Below are 12,463 nucleotides of genomic sequence, written 5' to 3' on the forward strand. Positions count from 1 at the left end.
CTAAAATCACAAACACAACGCAGTTAGACAAAAAAAAATGAATAGAAAATACTTCAAAAAAATACCTAAAGCATAACGCGAAACAAACACGAAATTATTAGTGAAATTGTGTGATGCTTTAAAAGTGATGCCACAATATATGAAATATTATATAATATGTTGTAATTGCCAGTGTGAGCGATAATTTTTTTTTCTTGTATCCTGAGCAAATAAATATGTATTGAGCTGAGTAATAGCCATAAATGAAAATGCGTTGTGTACCCTTACCGTTTGTGATGCATTTAGTCTGCACACAAAAATAAGGTTAAAATTGTTTTTATCCTTTTCAAATAAATACAGAAGTCAATATGACAGGCAAACAGATCTAATGGAAGATTGTAAAGTGTTTATGAATAATGTCATTAGTAAAATTTAAACATATTATGATCCGATGACACCATCCAAGTAAGGAATTGCTAAAAAAAAAAAGCAATCTCCAATTGCACAAGATAGCATCTAGATTATTTAGCAATAAGAACAATTTATATCCTTTACCACATAAGGACCAACTAATGTATCCCAGTAGAAATAAGTAAAAAAAAAAAAAAAGCCAAAAACAGTTGTCATGTATAATCCAACTATTTTTGACTCAAAAAAAAAGGGGAAAGCTGTAGTGTAGTGTGACAACCCTGATGATATATAACTCATCTCATACAGAGCGACAACCCTATGCTCATGCAGCTGTGTGTTATGGATCATTGAGTTTTACGATGTAATTATAAATAATCATAAAGTTTATGGTATAATAAAATTAAAGTAATGATTATTGGTCATAAAATATACAATAAAATGTAATGTTAAAACAGATGGGAATGACTATTGACCGTGACCAGGATAGTATATAAGCACGATTTTTATTGAATAAAAAAAGAGTATTGACTCGACTTCTCAACATTACCTCTTAGAAAAAACTTTCAAGGGTGATAAAAATCAAAATACAAGTTATTTTTAAAAGTCGCCGAACAAATGTTGATCAGTATAAGAAGAATAGCCTAGAGTTCAATTCTTCGCCTTTGTTACAGGCCCCACTCTGTATATTTACTTAAGGTCAAGTGACTCCGGGCGCTATGTATCTATATACTCAAATACTCACGCTTATGCATTCGGTCCGTCGAAAATGAGGAACGAGCAGCCGGGTTAACTTGCTCAGTTGAGGCCACCTAGTGAAGGTTATTTTCACCTTACTAGCGTGCACGTCATCGCGCTAAATGTATGGACTAGCGCGCAAGAAGGCCAGTGGCGCTAGACCGTCTGAGGTTCCTTAGGCCGATAGTCCACTATCATATGTATATCATAGAAATATGAGCAAAGGCATCATGCCGTCGCATGAAAAAGGGAGGCATACAGACCTGTGATCATATTTCTATGATAAAAATATGATAGTGGACTGCCTTAGGACAACAAGAACAACCTATGAACTGGACGTAGTTACGCAATAACGTTCCAATCCACATGAAATTGTCATTAAGCTTTAGACCTTGTATGAAAAACAAAAGTCTTTCATTTCAATGACAATTTCAAATGGATTGGGACGTTATTGCGTAACTACGTACTATAGTCGCTGTTGCGTAGGTTAGTAATATGTATATATGTTTGTTAAAATGTGTTTTATCTACGATTAGGCTACATTGCTGTCAAGTGCCAGTTGGCTTGATGCTCCTAGGATTCTGTACTTAGATTATTTATTTTACGAATCATGTCTATTCCGAGGTACGTGTTTTTCTTAAACTTTATCTGTCTATACAGAGTTACAGTCTTTGATTTCATTCGTCTCTATAAAAGGGGCCATTTTTTTTTTAAAGTTGTCTACCCCACTTTTTTGTAACATGGGTATTTTTTACGCGATTCATACTCAGTCTTTCGATCCTAATAGGAGAAAATAAAATTCCTAAGATTTCCATACATTTTTCAAACCTTCCATTACCGCCATACATAATGTATGAAAAAATGGTAACAGACTGGAAAAAACCTTGAGACACTTTCTTTCTCCTATTAGGATTTAAAGAGCTCGCGATTCTTAGTGGAAACCACATAAAGTTTTCCAAATCCAAAAAAAAGTTGGGGTCCCAATTTTTACAAGGAAAGAATTTGCCCCTGTCAACCGAGAAGGTCAGACGGTACATAATTGTTATGAATTCTGTTTATTAGTTGTTATCAGTACGGAACCCTAAGTAAAAATTGACGTGATATATTAATAACCGGTAATAGGCTAGTGGCTGATACTCATATCAAGGTGTTATCAATAAAATGTAACATTAGGCTAGTTCTGAAATCATTCATTCGGTAATATTTGTTATCTTAATATCATTAATGAAAATGTCGAAATTTATAACGTTAGCTTTAATGTTTTGTGTTGTTAATACCATTCACTGTGCCAGAATACTTTGCGTTTTTCCGGCGCCGTCTTTGAGTCATGCAGCGGTGTTTCGTATTTTGACTGAAGAATTAGCAAACCGAGGACATGAATTGGTTGTTATAACACCAGATCCAGCCTATAAGGGGAAAAAATCACCAGCCAATTTCACGGAAATTGACGTACATGATGTGTCTTACAAAGTGTGGAACAATATGGTTGAAAGTGCAAATGGAGCATCTTTATATAAACAATTGACAGCGACGATGCAGGTTTTGGCAGATTTAGTAAAAGTTCAACAAGAAACTCCACAAGTCAAGGAATTCATGGCAAAAAATCAAAAGTTTGATCTTGTTTTAACAGAAGCAAGTATTGTGGCAGCTCTAGGGTACGCTCATAAATTCAAGGCCCCGGTCATACAAGTTAGTTCATTTTATGGAATAACCAGCAATTTCGAAGGCATTGGTGCTCCAACACATTTATTCTTATATCCTGCGGCTTTTAGAAAAAAGTTGATGAATCTGACAATGAAAGACAAAATAAAAGACGTACTTATAACTCTGGTGTTGAATGTCGCCTACATTGGTTATGAGAGAGAAGTAAATGGGATTCTAAAGACTTACTTTGGTGAGGATACGCCTGATTTGCGCGAGTTGGAAAGTAACGTCGATATGTTATTTGTGAATACAAATCCTGTTTGGGAAGGAAATAGACCGGTGCCTTCCAGTGTTGTGTATTTGGGACAGTTTCATATTCCACCTGTAAAAGATCTTCCACAAGTAAGTACATAATGTTATATTTTGTAACATTATTAACAATCGTAAAGCGGTGGAAGCAAAATTAAATATTTACAGTAAGATATTATTGGAAATATTTTTACACAACTCGATGTATTTTAGCCAGGGCCATGCCCGTTTGACTTACAGAAATTTTATATTAGGTATTGTAAATAAATAAATATTATAGGACATTCTTACACAGATTGACTGGCCCACGGTAAGCTCAAGAAGGCTTATGTGTTGTGGGTACTCAGACAACGATATACATAATATATAAATAGTTATATACATAGAGATATACTATACTTATATACATAGAAAACATCCATGACTCAGGAACAAATATCTGTGCTCATCACACAAATAAATGCCCTTACCGGGATTCGAACCCGGGACCGCGGCGTAGCAGGCAGAGTCATTACCGACTGCGCCAGACCGGTCGTCGCAAATATAAAGAGCGGAATATTTTAAATGTTCATAAATCTAAAACAAAACAATCATAAAGGCTAGTTATGACTAAAATTAATCGAATTGTGTAAGATTACTTCCAAGTTTTTCAACATCCAGTGAGGAAATGAGGACTATGTTTGTATAAATAACCTAACCTAACTTAACCACAAAATTAAAATTTTGAAATAACCCCCGACCGCGACATAGTGGACCGATTCTCATGAAACATGGCTAAGAACACTCCCGACTAACTCAGCTTTCAGACAAAAAAAAACTAAATCTATCTAAATCGGTTCATCCGTTCGGGAGCTACGATGCCACAGACACACACACACACACACACAGACAGACAGACAAACAGACAGACAGACAGACAGATACGTCAAACTTATAACACCCCGTCGTTTTTGCGTCGGGGGTTAAAAACCGTTGTTAAACATAACATGTTATTATTTGCTTTCAGGACCTCAAGTCATATCTCGATTCGTCGAGCGGAGTAATTTATGTTAGTTATGGTTCCAACTTTAGCCCGTCGTCTCTCTCTGAAGACAAAATTAGTTTGTTGCTAACAGTATTTTCGAAATTGCCATATGACGTTTTATGCAAATGGGATACTGAAGATTTGCCTGCACTGCCGAGTAACGTGAAAGTAAGAAAGTGGCTGCCGCAAAACGATCTTTTGAGTAAGAATTATTATTTTTCTTCTATTCTCCTCTCTGTAAAAAAGAGAGAAGATTAAAATGCACATCATTATTACTCCTCTTTATTTCTTTCAAATCTTAAGCTAGGCTATTTATAATACGAATATAAAAGTAAAATACACGTGTAATATTTATAATATTATTAATAAAATGTCTATGTCTATGTCTATGTCTACAAAACCACTTACAAAACAATAAAAAAAATATAAACATATTATAAAAAACCTAACCTAGGGTGCCGCCAGCAGCGGGGCAGGGCCCAAGCTGCCGGTGGTTAGGGCTGCAGAGAGAGGAACCGTCGGACTATCCGCGCCGTGTCCAAGATCACCGCCTTCTGCATCTGACCCTTGATCCAACCACCTAGCGAGAGTCTCTCGAGATGTTGGTCGAGACTCTTCGCTATGAGACCGTTCGCTGAAACGACTATCGGGACAATAATCGTCGAATCAACATCCCACATGGCGGTTATCTCGTAAGCCAAGTCTAGGTACTTACTGGATTTGTCCTTCTCGGCTTTCGCGAGATTCTCATCATGGGGGATGGTGATGTCGACGAGCACGGCCCGGATCGTTATTAATATTATTATGTTCGATGCAAAATTGCGACATTCATATCTGATTACCTTATAAAGAAAAACATTTATCACCAATACGTTTCCGCATATTTTTCCAGGACATCCGAAAATAAAACTGTTCATTACTCAAGGAGGAATGCAGTCAACAGACGAGGCAATCGTTGCTGGAGTGCCATTGATAGGTAAATAATATATACATTTAATGGTAGATTGTGTCATAAGGAACTATAAATTTTATAATTAAGGCGGTAACAGACGCACCCAAAAAGAGTAGAAATTAAAAAGTGGCATCATAGTACTCGTCCCGTTTTCTCACACATATTGATTTGAAAGGGATGACAATATAATGTTGCCACTTTATAATTTCTACTCTTTTTGGTCAGACTGTATATCGGAGCAAAGTGCTCTCATATATATGGAAACACGCGTTAAAATTAACGCTTTGGTAACAAAGGCGTGCCGTAATCCGATATTTGTGAATACCTACTTACTTATGAACCAAAAAACATTGTATGCAAAAAACACAATCTCTTAGCTGTGTGCGCAGCCGAATGCCCTGGAACGCTTCACGATTCGCTCACGTTTCGTGAGAGTTTCGTGAGAGTTTCGTGAAGCGTTTGTGCATTCGGCTACGCACACTGGGAAAGAAAAGTGTCATTTGGATCCCTCCTAGTTAAGAAGAAAAAAAAACTCTTTTCGAATAGGTGGTGTGAAAAATGATTTTCTATTTGTTTTTTTATACTGTAACATAAGCTCACTTTATTTTTCTCTTTGTTCCTAGGTATGCCGTTACGTGCAGATCAGTTTTTCAATGCCGAGAAGTACGTACAACACAAAATTGGTGAAAAACTGGACTGGAACACGTTAACAGAAGACGAGTTGTACAACACCATATTAAAAGTTGCGGGAGATGAAAGGTATTCTTAGAATTTCTCTCCTTGGTCGGTTGGCAACGCGCATATGATACTCCTTGAGTTGCAGGTGTCCATAGGTTATGATGACCGCTTTCCATCAGACGGACCGTATGCTTGTTTGCCACCGACATCATATATAAAAAAATAAAAACTGGCAGGCAAGCGTGGTCGCGCGATAAGTGATAAAACATCAGGCCGTCCCTATAGCACTATTTGTAAGTGCAATAGGGGTTCATTTCTTCGAAACTTCGGAGGGCCATCTGTACTGAAAAACGTCGTACGATACACGTGCGAAAAGGTAATTCGAAACGAGTGGCGACACGACATTAAAATGTGCTATTGCATGCAGTCGGAGTGGGAGTTAACAGTACAGTGGGGAAAATCTCGATTGGGGGGGGGGGGGAATTGTAACTAATCCATTTTTTCCATTATTACACTATGATGTTGAGTTCTACATGTATCCACGGAACACGCCTACCATGTATAACCGGTAGACACTCTATTTAATTTTAATAATGCAAACATTGTAAAACATGTAAAAATGGACCCTTGCCCCAAGTCGAGATTTGCCCCGCAGTACCTTATAGAGAAATCTTGATTTTTAACGAATATATTTTTTTTTTGCAAGTGTGATGAAAAACATTTTGTGTAAGAATATTGCAAACTTGAGTCTTTAAATCACTCCGGCAAGCAAAATTTACTCTAGTTATATATTATCAACTTCCGCTCCGCGTTGCACAATGTACTATTTGTAGAAGCATCTCTATAGTTAAACCAAGCTAAAATAGCAACGATTTGAATACCATAAATTGCGTTAGAGTCATTTTGAACGTCCTTGAATGTGACTCATTCTGTCAAATTTACTTGATTTTTGAAATGTACTTGATTTTTTTAAATTTTATTACAGGATTTTATTTAAAATTTCTTTAGGTTGCGCGAGTTTACGTTTTGTGGACGCTGTCATGTGTCAAAAAGAAGTTCTTATTCTTACAGCTCTGGGATAATACCACAATACCAGCGCCGATTTGAAAGTTAACTAACTTGTGATATTACAGTGACAGCGTGCTAGTCTAGCCTCGTGGCGCCCAATGTACTTTTTAAAGTACATAATGGTTTCAATGAAATTTTAACACTTTCGCTACCAAGAACCCGACTGTCGGGTACACCGCTCGTAGAAGCGTAGCCGATTACATGGATTTCCCCGTAAAGCGCCGCGTATTTCGAAAGTGTTAACTTTCATGTAAACAAATAAAATATAAGTTCTTTTGTTTCTAAAAATTTTCGAACAAATGAAATTGAATTCAATCTCAAGTACAATAACTAACTATTGTGGCTCAGTGATCCAAAGTGAATCTTGGCCTCCGAAACGAGAGATCGCCATGTCCCGATCCTGCGCAGCCTCTTGCCAGTCACTGACTTGAAGCCGACGCAGATCCTCCACCACACTGTCCTCCCAGCGGTACCTGGGTCGACCCGCCGGGCGGCCACCAGCCGGTCGACCCAAGAACGCTATCTTGACAGCCCGATCGTCTCCCATTCTGAGTAAGTGACCAAACCAGCGAAGTCTGTGGGCTTTCGTTTCGCCGATGATATTGGGTTCGGCCACTAACTCCTCGATCTCAGCATTTTTCCGGACCCTCCAGGTGCCATCGTCTCTCTGAATAGGTCCCAGGATCTTGCGAAAAATCTTTCTCTCCGCTACCAGGAGCTGACTTTCTTCTTTCAGTGTTAGTGACCAGGCCTCACAGCCATACATAAGGATAGGCCGTATGACGGTTTTATATATCCGTAGCTTGGTATGTTTGCTGAGAAGCCTGGACACTAACACTTTATGAAGGGCTGCACTGCACCGCAAGGAGTTTTGGATACGTATTTGGATTTCCTCCTCTCAAGTACAATAAGAATCAAAATTCCCTAGCAAAAAATTTGTATGGTGGGCGCTACGAGGCTATGCTTCCGAATAGAAAAAAATAGAAAAAAAATGTTTTGGTTTATTTAATGTGTTTTTTTTTCAGATTAGCAAATAATTTCTTATGTAAAATTGCAAACGGGACTGAATCGCCTATTATTATATTTTTAACATTGACCTCCGACGTATCAAGGACGACATTGTCCCCGTCTGCTTATCATCATGTCGTCGTCTGCTGATTGTCGATTCGAGACCACGGGGACAATGTCGTCAGTCTGCTTTGAGACCACGGGGATATGTCAGTGTTAAAAAACTTAGTAATACGCGATTAAGTCCCGTTTGCAATTTTAAATATGTGTAAAAATCGTGTAAGTTTAAATCAGTGTAACAATAATAACGGTTTTTCGTGAGTTGTAACGATTTATATATTCGATAACAATAACGTACCTACATTTTAATTCGATTAACATTCAGTATAAAATAGTACATTTCGATACAAGTGCGAAAAAGAGGAAGTTCGAAACGAGTGGCGATAAATTAAACCACGACCGAAGGGAGTGTTTTAAATCGACACGAGTTACGAATTTCCTTTTCGCACGTGTATCGAACGACGTTTTTCAGTACAGATGGACCTCCGAAGTTTCGACCTGACATATAATGAACCACTTCTCGAACTAGTGCGTAAAAAAGCGACCATCTGTACTGAAAACGTTTATTTTGGACTTTAGAAAAAAAAACCTGTTCATTTCACGGTTTTTTTCATGTTTTTTTTTAAGCCAGAAAAAAAACCGTTTTTTTGCAACCCTATCGCCCACGACACAATGGAATCTATATCCAATATTTAACTTGGAACATTTATTTTCAGCTACCGTCAAAACGTGTTAAAACTGCAAACATTAATGGCGGACCAGCCGATGTCTGCGTTGGAGCGCGCGGTGTGGTGGACGGAACACGTGCTTCGCCACGGCGGCGCGCGCCATCTACGGGCGCCCGCGGCAGGCGTGGGCTGGGCTGACTATTACGAACTCAAACTAGTCGCAGTCCTATTATCTATGTCACTTGTAACTGTAATGTTGCTTATAGGATTCATATACGTGTTAGGAAAATTTGTCAGTAAAATTAAGAAAGTATTTGTAAGAAAAATTAAAAATGAGTAAAGTGCTTCTCGTTAGCTGCTTAAAGTTTTTATTCGTACCAGTGGACACCCATAATGTCGCGGAGGTGTCTAAGATGGAAGCAATCTAAAGACCGAATATGCTTACGATAAAGTTTCAGAGGCAAAGAGCGTGCACTTTAGTGCGCGCTTTAAGCCGAGCTAAGTTAAATGTACCGCCCATCCGTATTGGCTATTGCAATAGCGAATACGGATGCCATCAGAAGAAGTTTGTAGTGCTTCCCGAACTGCTACTGCGAAGTACAAAACAAATAGATTTGCCACAAGCACACACCCCTGCTTCACGCCACAACTTACAGAGAAAAACTTAGATCGTTCGCTCTTGACACTTACACAGCACTGCATGTTGTCATGCAACAGCCGGTACATCCTAACAAACTTTTCCGTGCATCCCAGTTTCGCCAAAACCGATAAAGCTTCGGGAGGCACACTGTCGAAAGCTTTTTTTGGGTCAACAAAACAAAGAAACATTGGTTGACCTTGTAATATAATATTCAATTTATTCAACTCACTATTTAGTACCAAAATGTGCATTGCTATTCCTTAGAGTATATTTAAGTTTTACTGTTTTCATGAAAGCCCTATGATACCTAGTAAACATAAAACTCAGGTTACATTTTCTCATCCCTACAAGCCGTGTTGTTTTCAAAGTTAATTCATTAGAGGGCGAACAGATGGCGCCTCTGGGAAAAACGATCCCTTGTTTTATGTTGTAACTTTTGTGTCACCGTCAAAGGACAACCCTTCCACGCTCGTACTTGTTGTAATCACAACTCAAAACCCTAGAAAACAAGGGTATCTAGTGGAATCGGTGGGAATCGGCAGTTTAACAATATTTTGTTAGGAAATATTTTAAGCTGTAATAGGAAGCTTAATTAGGGTTGTCAAATCTGTACGCGCTGGCAAAGTAGGGCTTTTAAAGAGAATTTTCGAGACAGGCGTTAAAGAAAGTTAAGGAGTTAACTGAGTTAACTTTAATAATGAATAAGTCGGAATGTCGAATGAGATATACGGTTTTGTTTGAAGTTTCGGAGTTTGGTTTAGGTAGCTGAAGTTTTTCTGTAGCAAAATTTTAATATTTTGCCTTAAGTTGATGATGTCACTCTTGGGACAGGTTAAGAAACAAATTGCCTCTTTGTGGTGACGTTGTTTGGTTAATCAAAAAAGTAAACCAAAAAAAAGTTTTAATTATAATAACATAAGAAAAACAATCTGCAAAAAAGTCTAGAAATTAATTTAAAAAGTGGCAACATCATAGTCTCGATCCGTATAGGGTTAAAATCAACATATTTATGGTATGAAAACACGACGAGCGAAAGTAAGACGTTGCCACTTTTTAATTTCTTCTTTTTGGCAGTCTGTATTTTAGTGAACAACACGGGTGAAAATACCTACATTACCGGATGTTTGTTTACTCAAAGGTAATCCTATCACAGAATATCCATCTGCGTCTAACCCACAATGAAATCTGTTTATTTCAATCTTACCATTATAAACATAAACAGCTCCATTTCCGTACAAGAATTATTGTAACAGCCCTAGTTTATGGATAAATATGGTATCCTTTACATTTTATTGCCAACGTTATTGTACTTTTACTCCATTTTCGTTGTTCTGCGAGGGATAAAGGAATCAGTGGTATATAAACTCATAACACGTGTAAGGCTTAAAACTGACGAAATGACTTACGTTACGATTATAAATTTGTCTTTGTTGAGATTGAGTCTTGAAATCAGACGTCATCAATTTTCTTCATTGAATACTTGAATAACGTAAAGTAAACTTATTATCAAATTGCCCAAGGATCACATAGCATTATCATAATGACCGGGCAATGTGATAAAAATAGCCTTTAGACAAACTTGTTAAACTTATTACGAAATTGCCCAACTATCACGTAGCATTTTTTTTGTTTTAGTTTATTCATTTTTTTTAGCATTATCATAATGACCGGGCAATGTGATAAATTTTTTTTATTATAATTTGCGTTTAAAAAAACCTGTTAAACTTATTATCAAATTGCCCAACGATTACGTAGCTGTATCATAATGACCGGGCAATGTAATAAAAATTACATGTAGGGGGTACCCAAATAAAACATTTTTTCCATTTTTTATTTTTGCACTTAGTTGGCGTGATGAATTGTAAAATGTCGGGTAGACCTACAATAAAGTCAGTTAGTATCCAGCCTGCGTTTTACTTAATACTTTCCATTGGCGCAGTCGGTAGGATGAGTTCTATCACATTCAAATGCAATCTAGAGGTAATGATCCTTATTTTGTTGACATGGAAGTCGAGGGGTTAAAGATAGAAATGGAAATAGACACAGGTAGTAAAATATCGGCAATTAGTGAGCAATTTTATAAACGGTTTTTTAAGAATAAAGAATTGTTAACTAATCATTCACGATTTCATAGTTACAATAACTCACGAATCGATCCTCTCGGATTTCTCTCGGTCGAAGTATGCTATCAAGGCATGAAAATGCAGAACCAATCTTTGTACGTAATTGAAAATGGTGGTAGGCCGCTACTAGGTCGCGATTGGATAAGGGCGTTCGGTGTTAAAGAGATTAAACTGAACCAAATAGTGGAGGATCCATTCGTGAAACAATTGTGCAAAGAATACCCAGAAGTGTTTACTGACCAGTTAGGTACGTGTAAAAAAACTCTTAACTTAGAAGTGAGTGATTGCTCGGGTGTGTATATGCGGGCGCGACCGGTGCCGCTGGCGCTGCGCGCGGGCGTGGAGCGCGAGCTGGCGCGCCTGGAGCGCGACGGGACCATATACAGGGTGAGTCATTCTGATTTTGGAACTCCCATTGTGCCCGTCATTAAAACAAACGGAGAACTTAGGTTGTGCGGCGATTATAAAATAACAATTAACCCCAAGTTAAAGCGGGACTATTATCCTTTACCGCGTATTGAGGAGTTATTTGCCAACTTAAGTAACGGACAGGAGTTCACGAAAATAGACCTGAGGCACGCATATGAGCAGGTAATGTTAACTGAAAATTCACAGAAATACACCACCATTACCACACATATAGGTACTTTTTCTTACCGCCGCACACCCTATGGTCTTTCATGTGTGCCGGAAAAGTTTCAAAAGTTAATGGAGGAGACGTTACGGGGGGTACCGGGCACAGTGGTATTCCTAGACGATATTTGCGTCACGGGACCGGACCGCCATACACACCTCCGCAACCTCAGGATGGTACTTGAGAGGCTTAGGGAAATGGGGTTAACTGTAAAAATGGAAAAATGTAAATTCCTTCAAGAAAAAGTGCATTACTTAGGATTTATTATAGACAAAACCGGTTTACACCCGGACCCCGCTAAGCTTGAGGCCATCACAAGTTTACCGACGCCTACGGACGTCACGCAATTAAAGAGTTTTTTAGGTCTCTTAAATTATTACGGTAAATTTATTCCGAACCTTAGTACCATATTACACCCCCTACATGCACTCTTAAAAAAAAATGTTAACTGGTCATGGAACAGTGATTGTGAACAGGCTTTTAACCGCGCGAAAAATATATTGATTAGTGATCGCGTTTTGGCGCACTAT

The 12,463-nt window shown here is 38.1% G+C and overlaps 1 protein-coding gene across 1 annotated transcript; it reads left to right on the forward strand.

The window, feature by feature from the left end:
- Positions 1 to 2,355: 2,355 nt before the first annotated feature.
- LOC125238939 (UDP-glucosyltransferase 2-like) lies at positions 2,356 to 8,882 on the forward strand. The gene is made up of 5 exons (XM_048146434.1): positions 2,356 to 3,171; positions 4,085 to 4,304; positions 4,995 to 5,078; positions 5,678 to 5,813; positions 8,585 to 8,882. Exons 1-5 carry the CDS (start codon positions 2,356 to 2,358, stop codon positions 8,874 to 8,876), a joined length of 1,548 nt encoding a protein of 515 aa, XP_048002391.1. The 3' UTR covers positions 8,877 to 8,882.
- Positions 8,883 to 12,463: the final 3,581 nt, after the last annotated feature.

Source organism: Leguminivora glycinivorella, chromosome 2, assembly GCF_023078275.1.
Source record: "Leguminivora glycinivorella isolate SPB_JAAS2020 chromosome 2, LegGlyc_1.1, whole genome shotgun sequence".
Taxonomy (NCBI): Eukaryota; Metazoa; Arthropoda; class Insecta; order Lepidoptera; family Tortricidae; genus Leguminivora; species Leguminivora glycinivorella.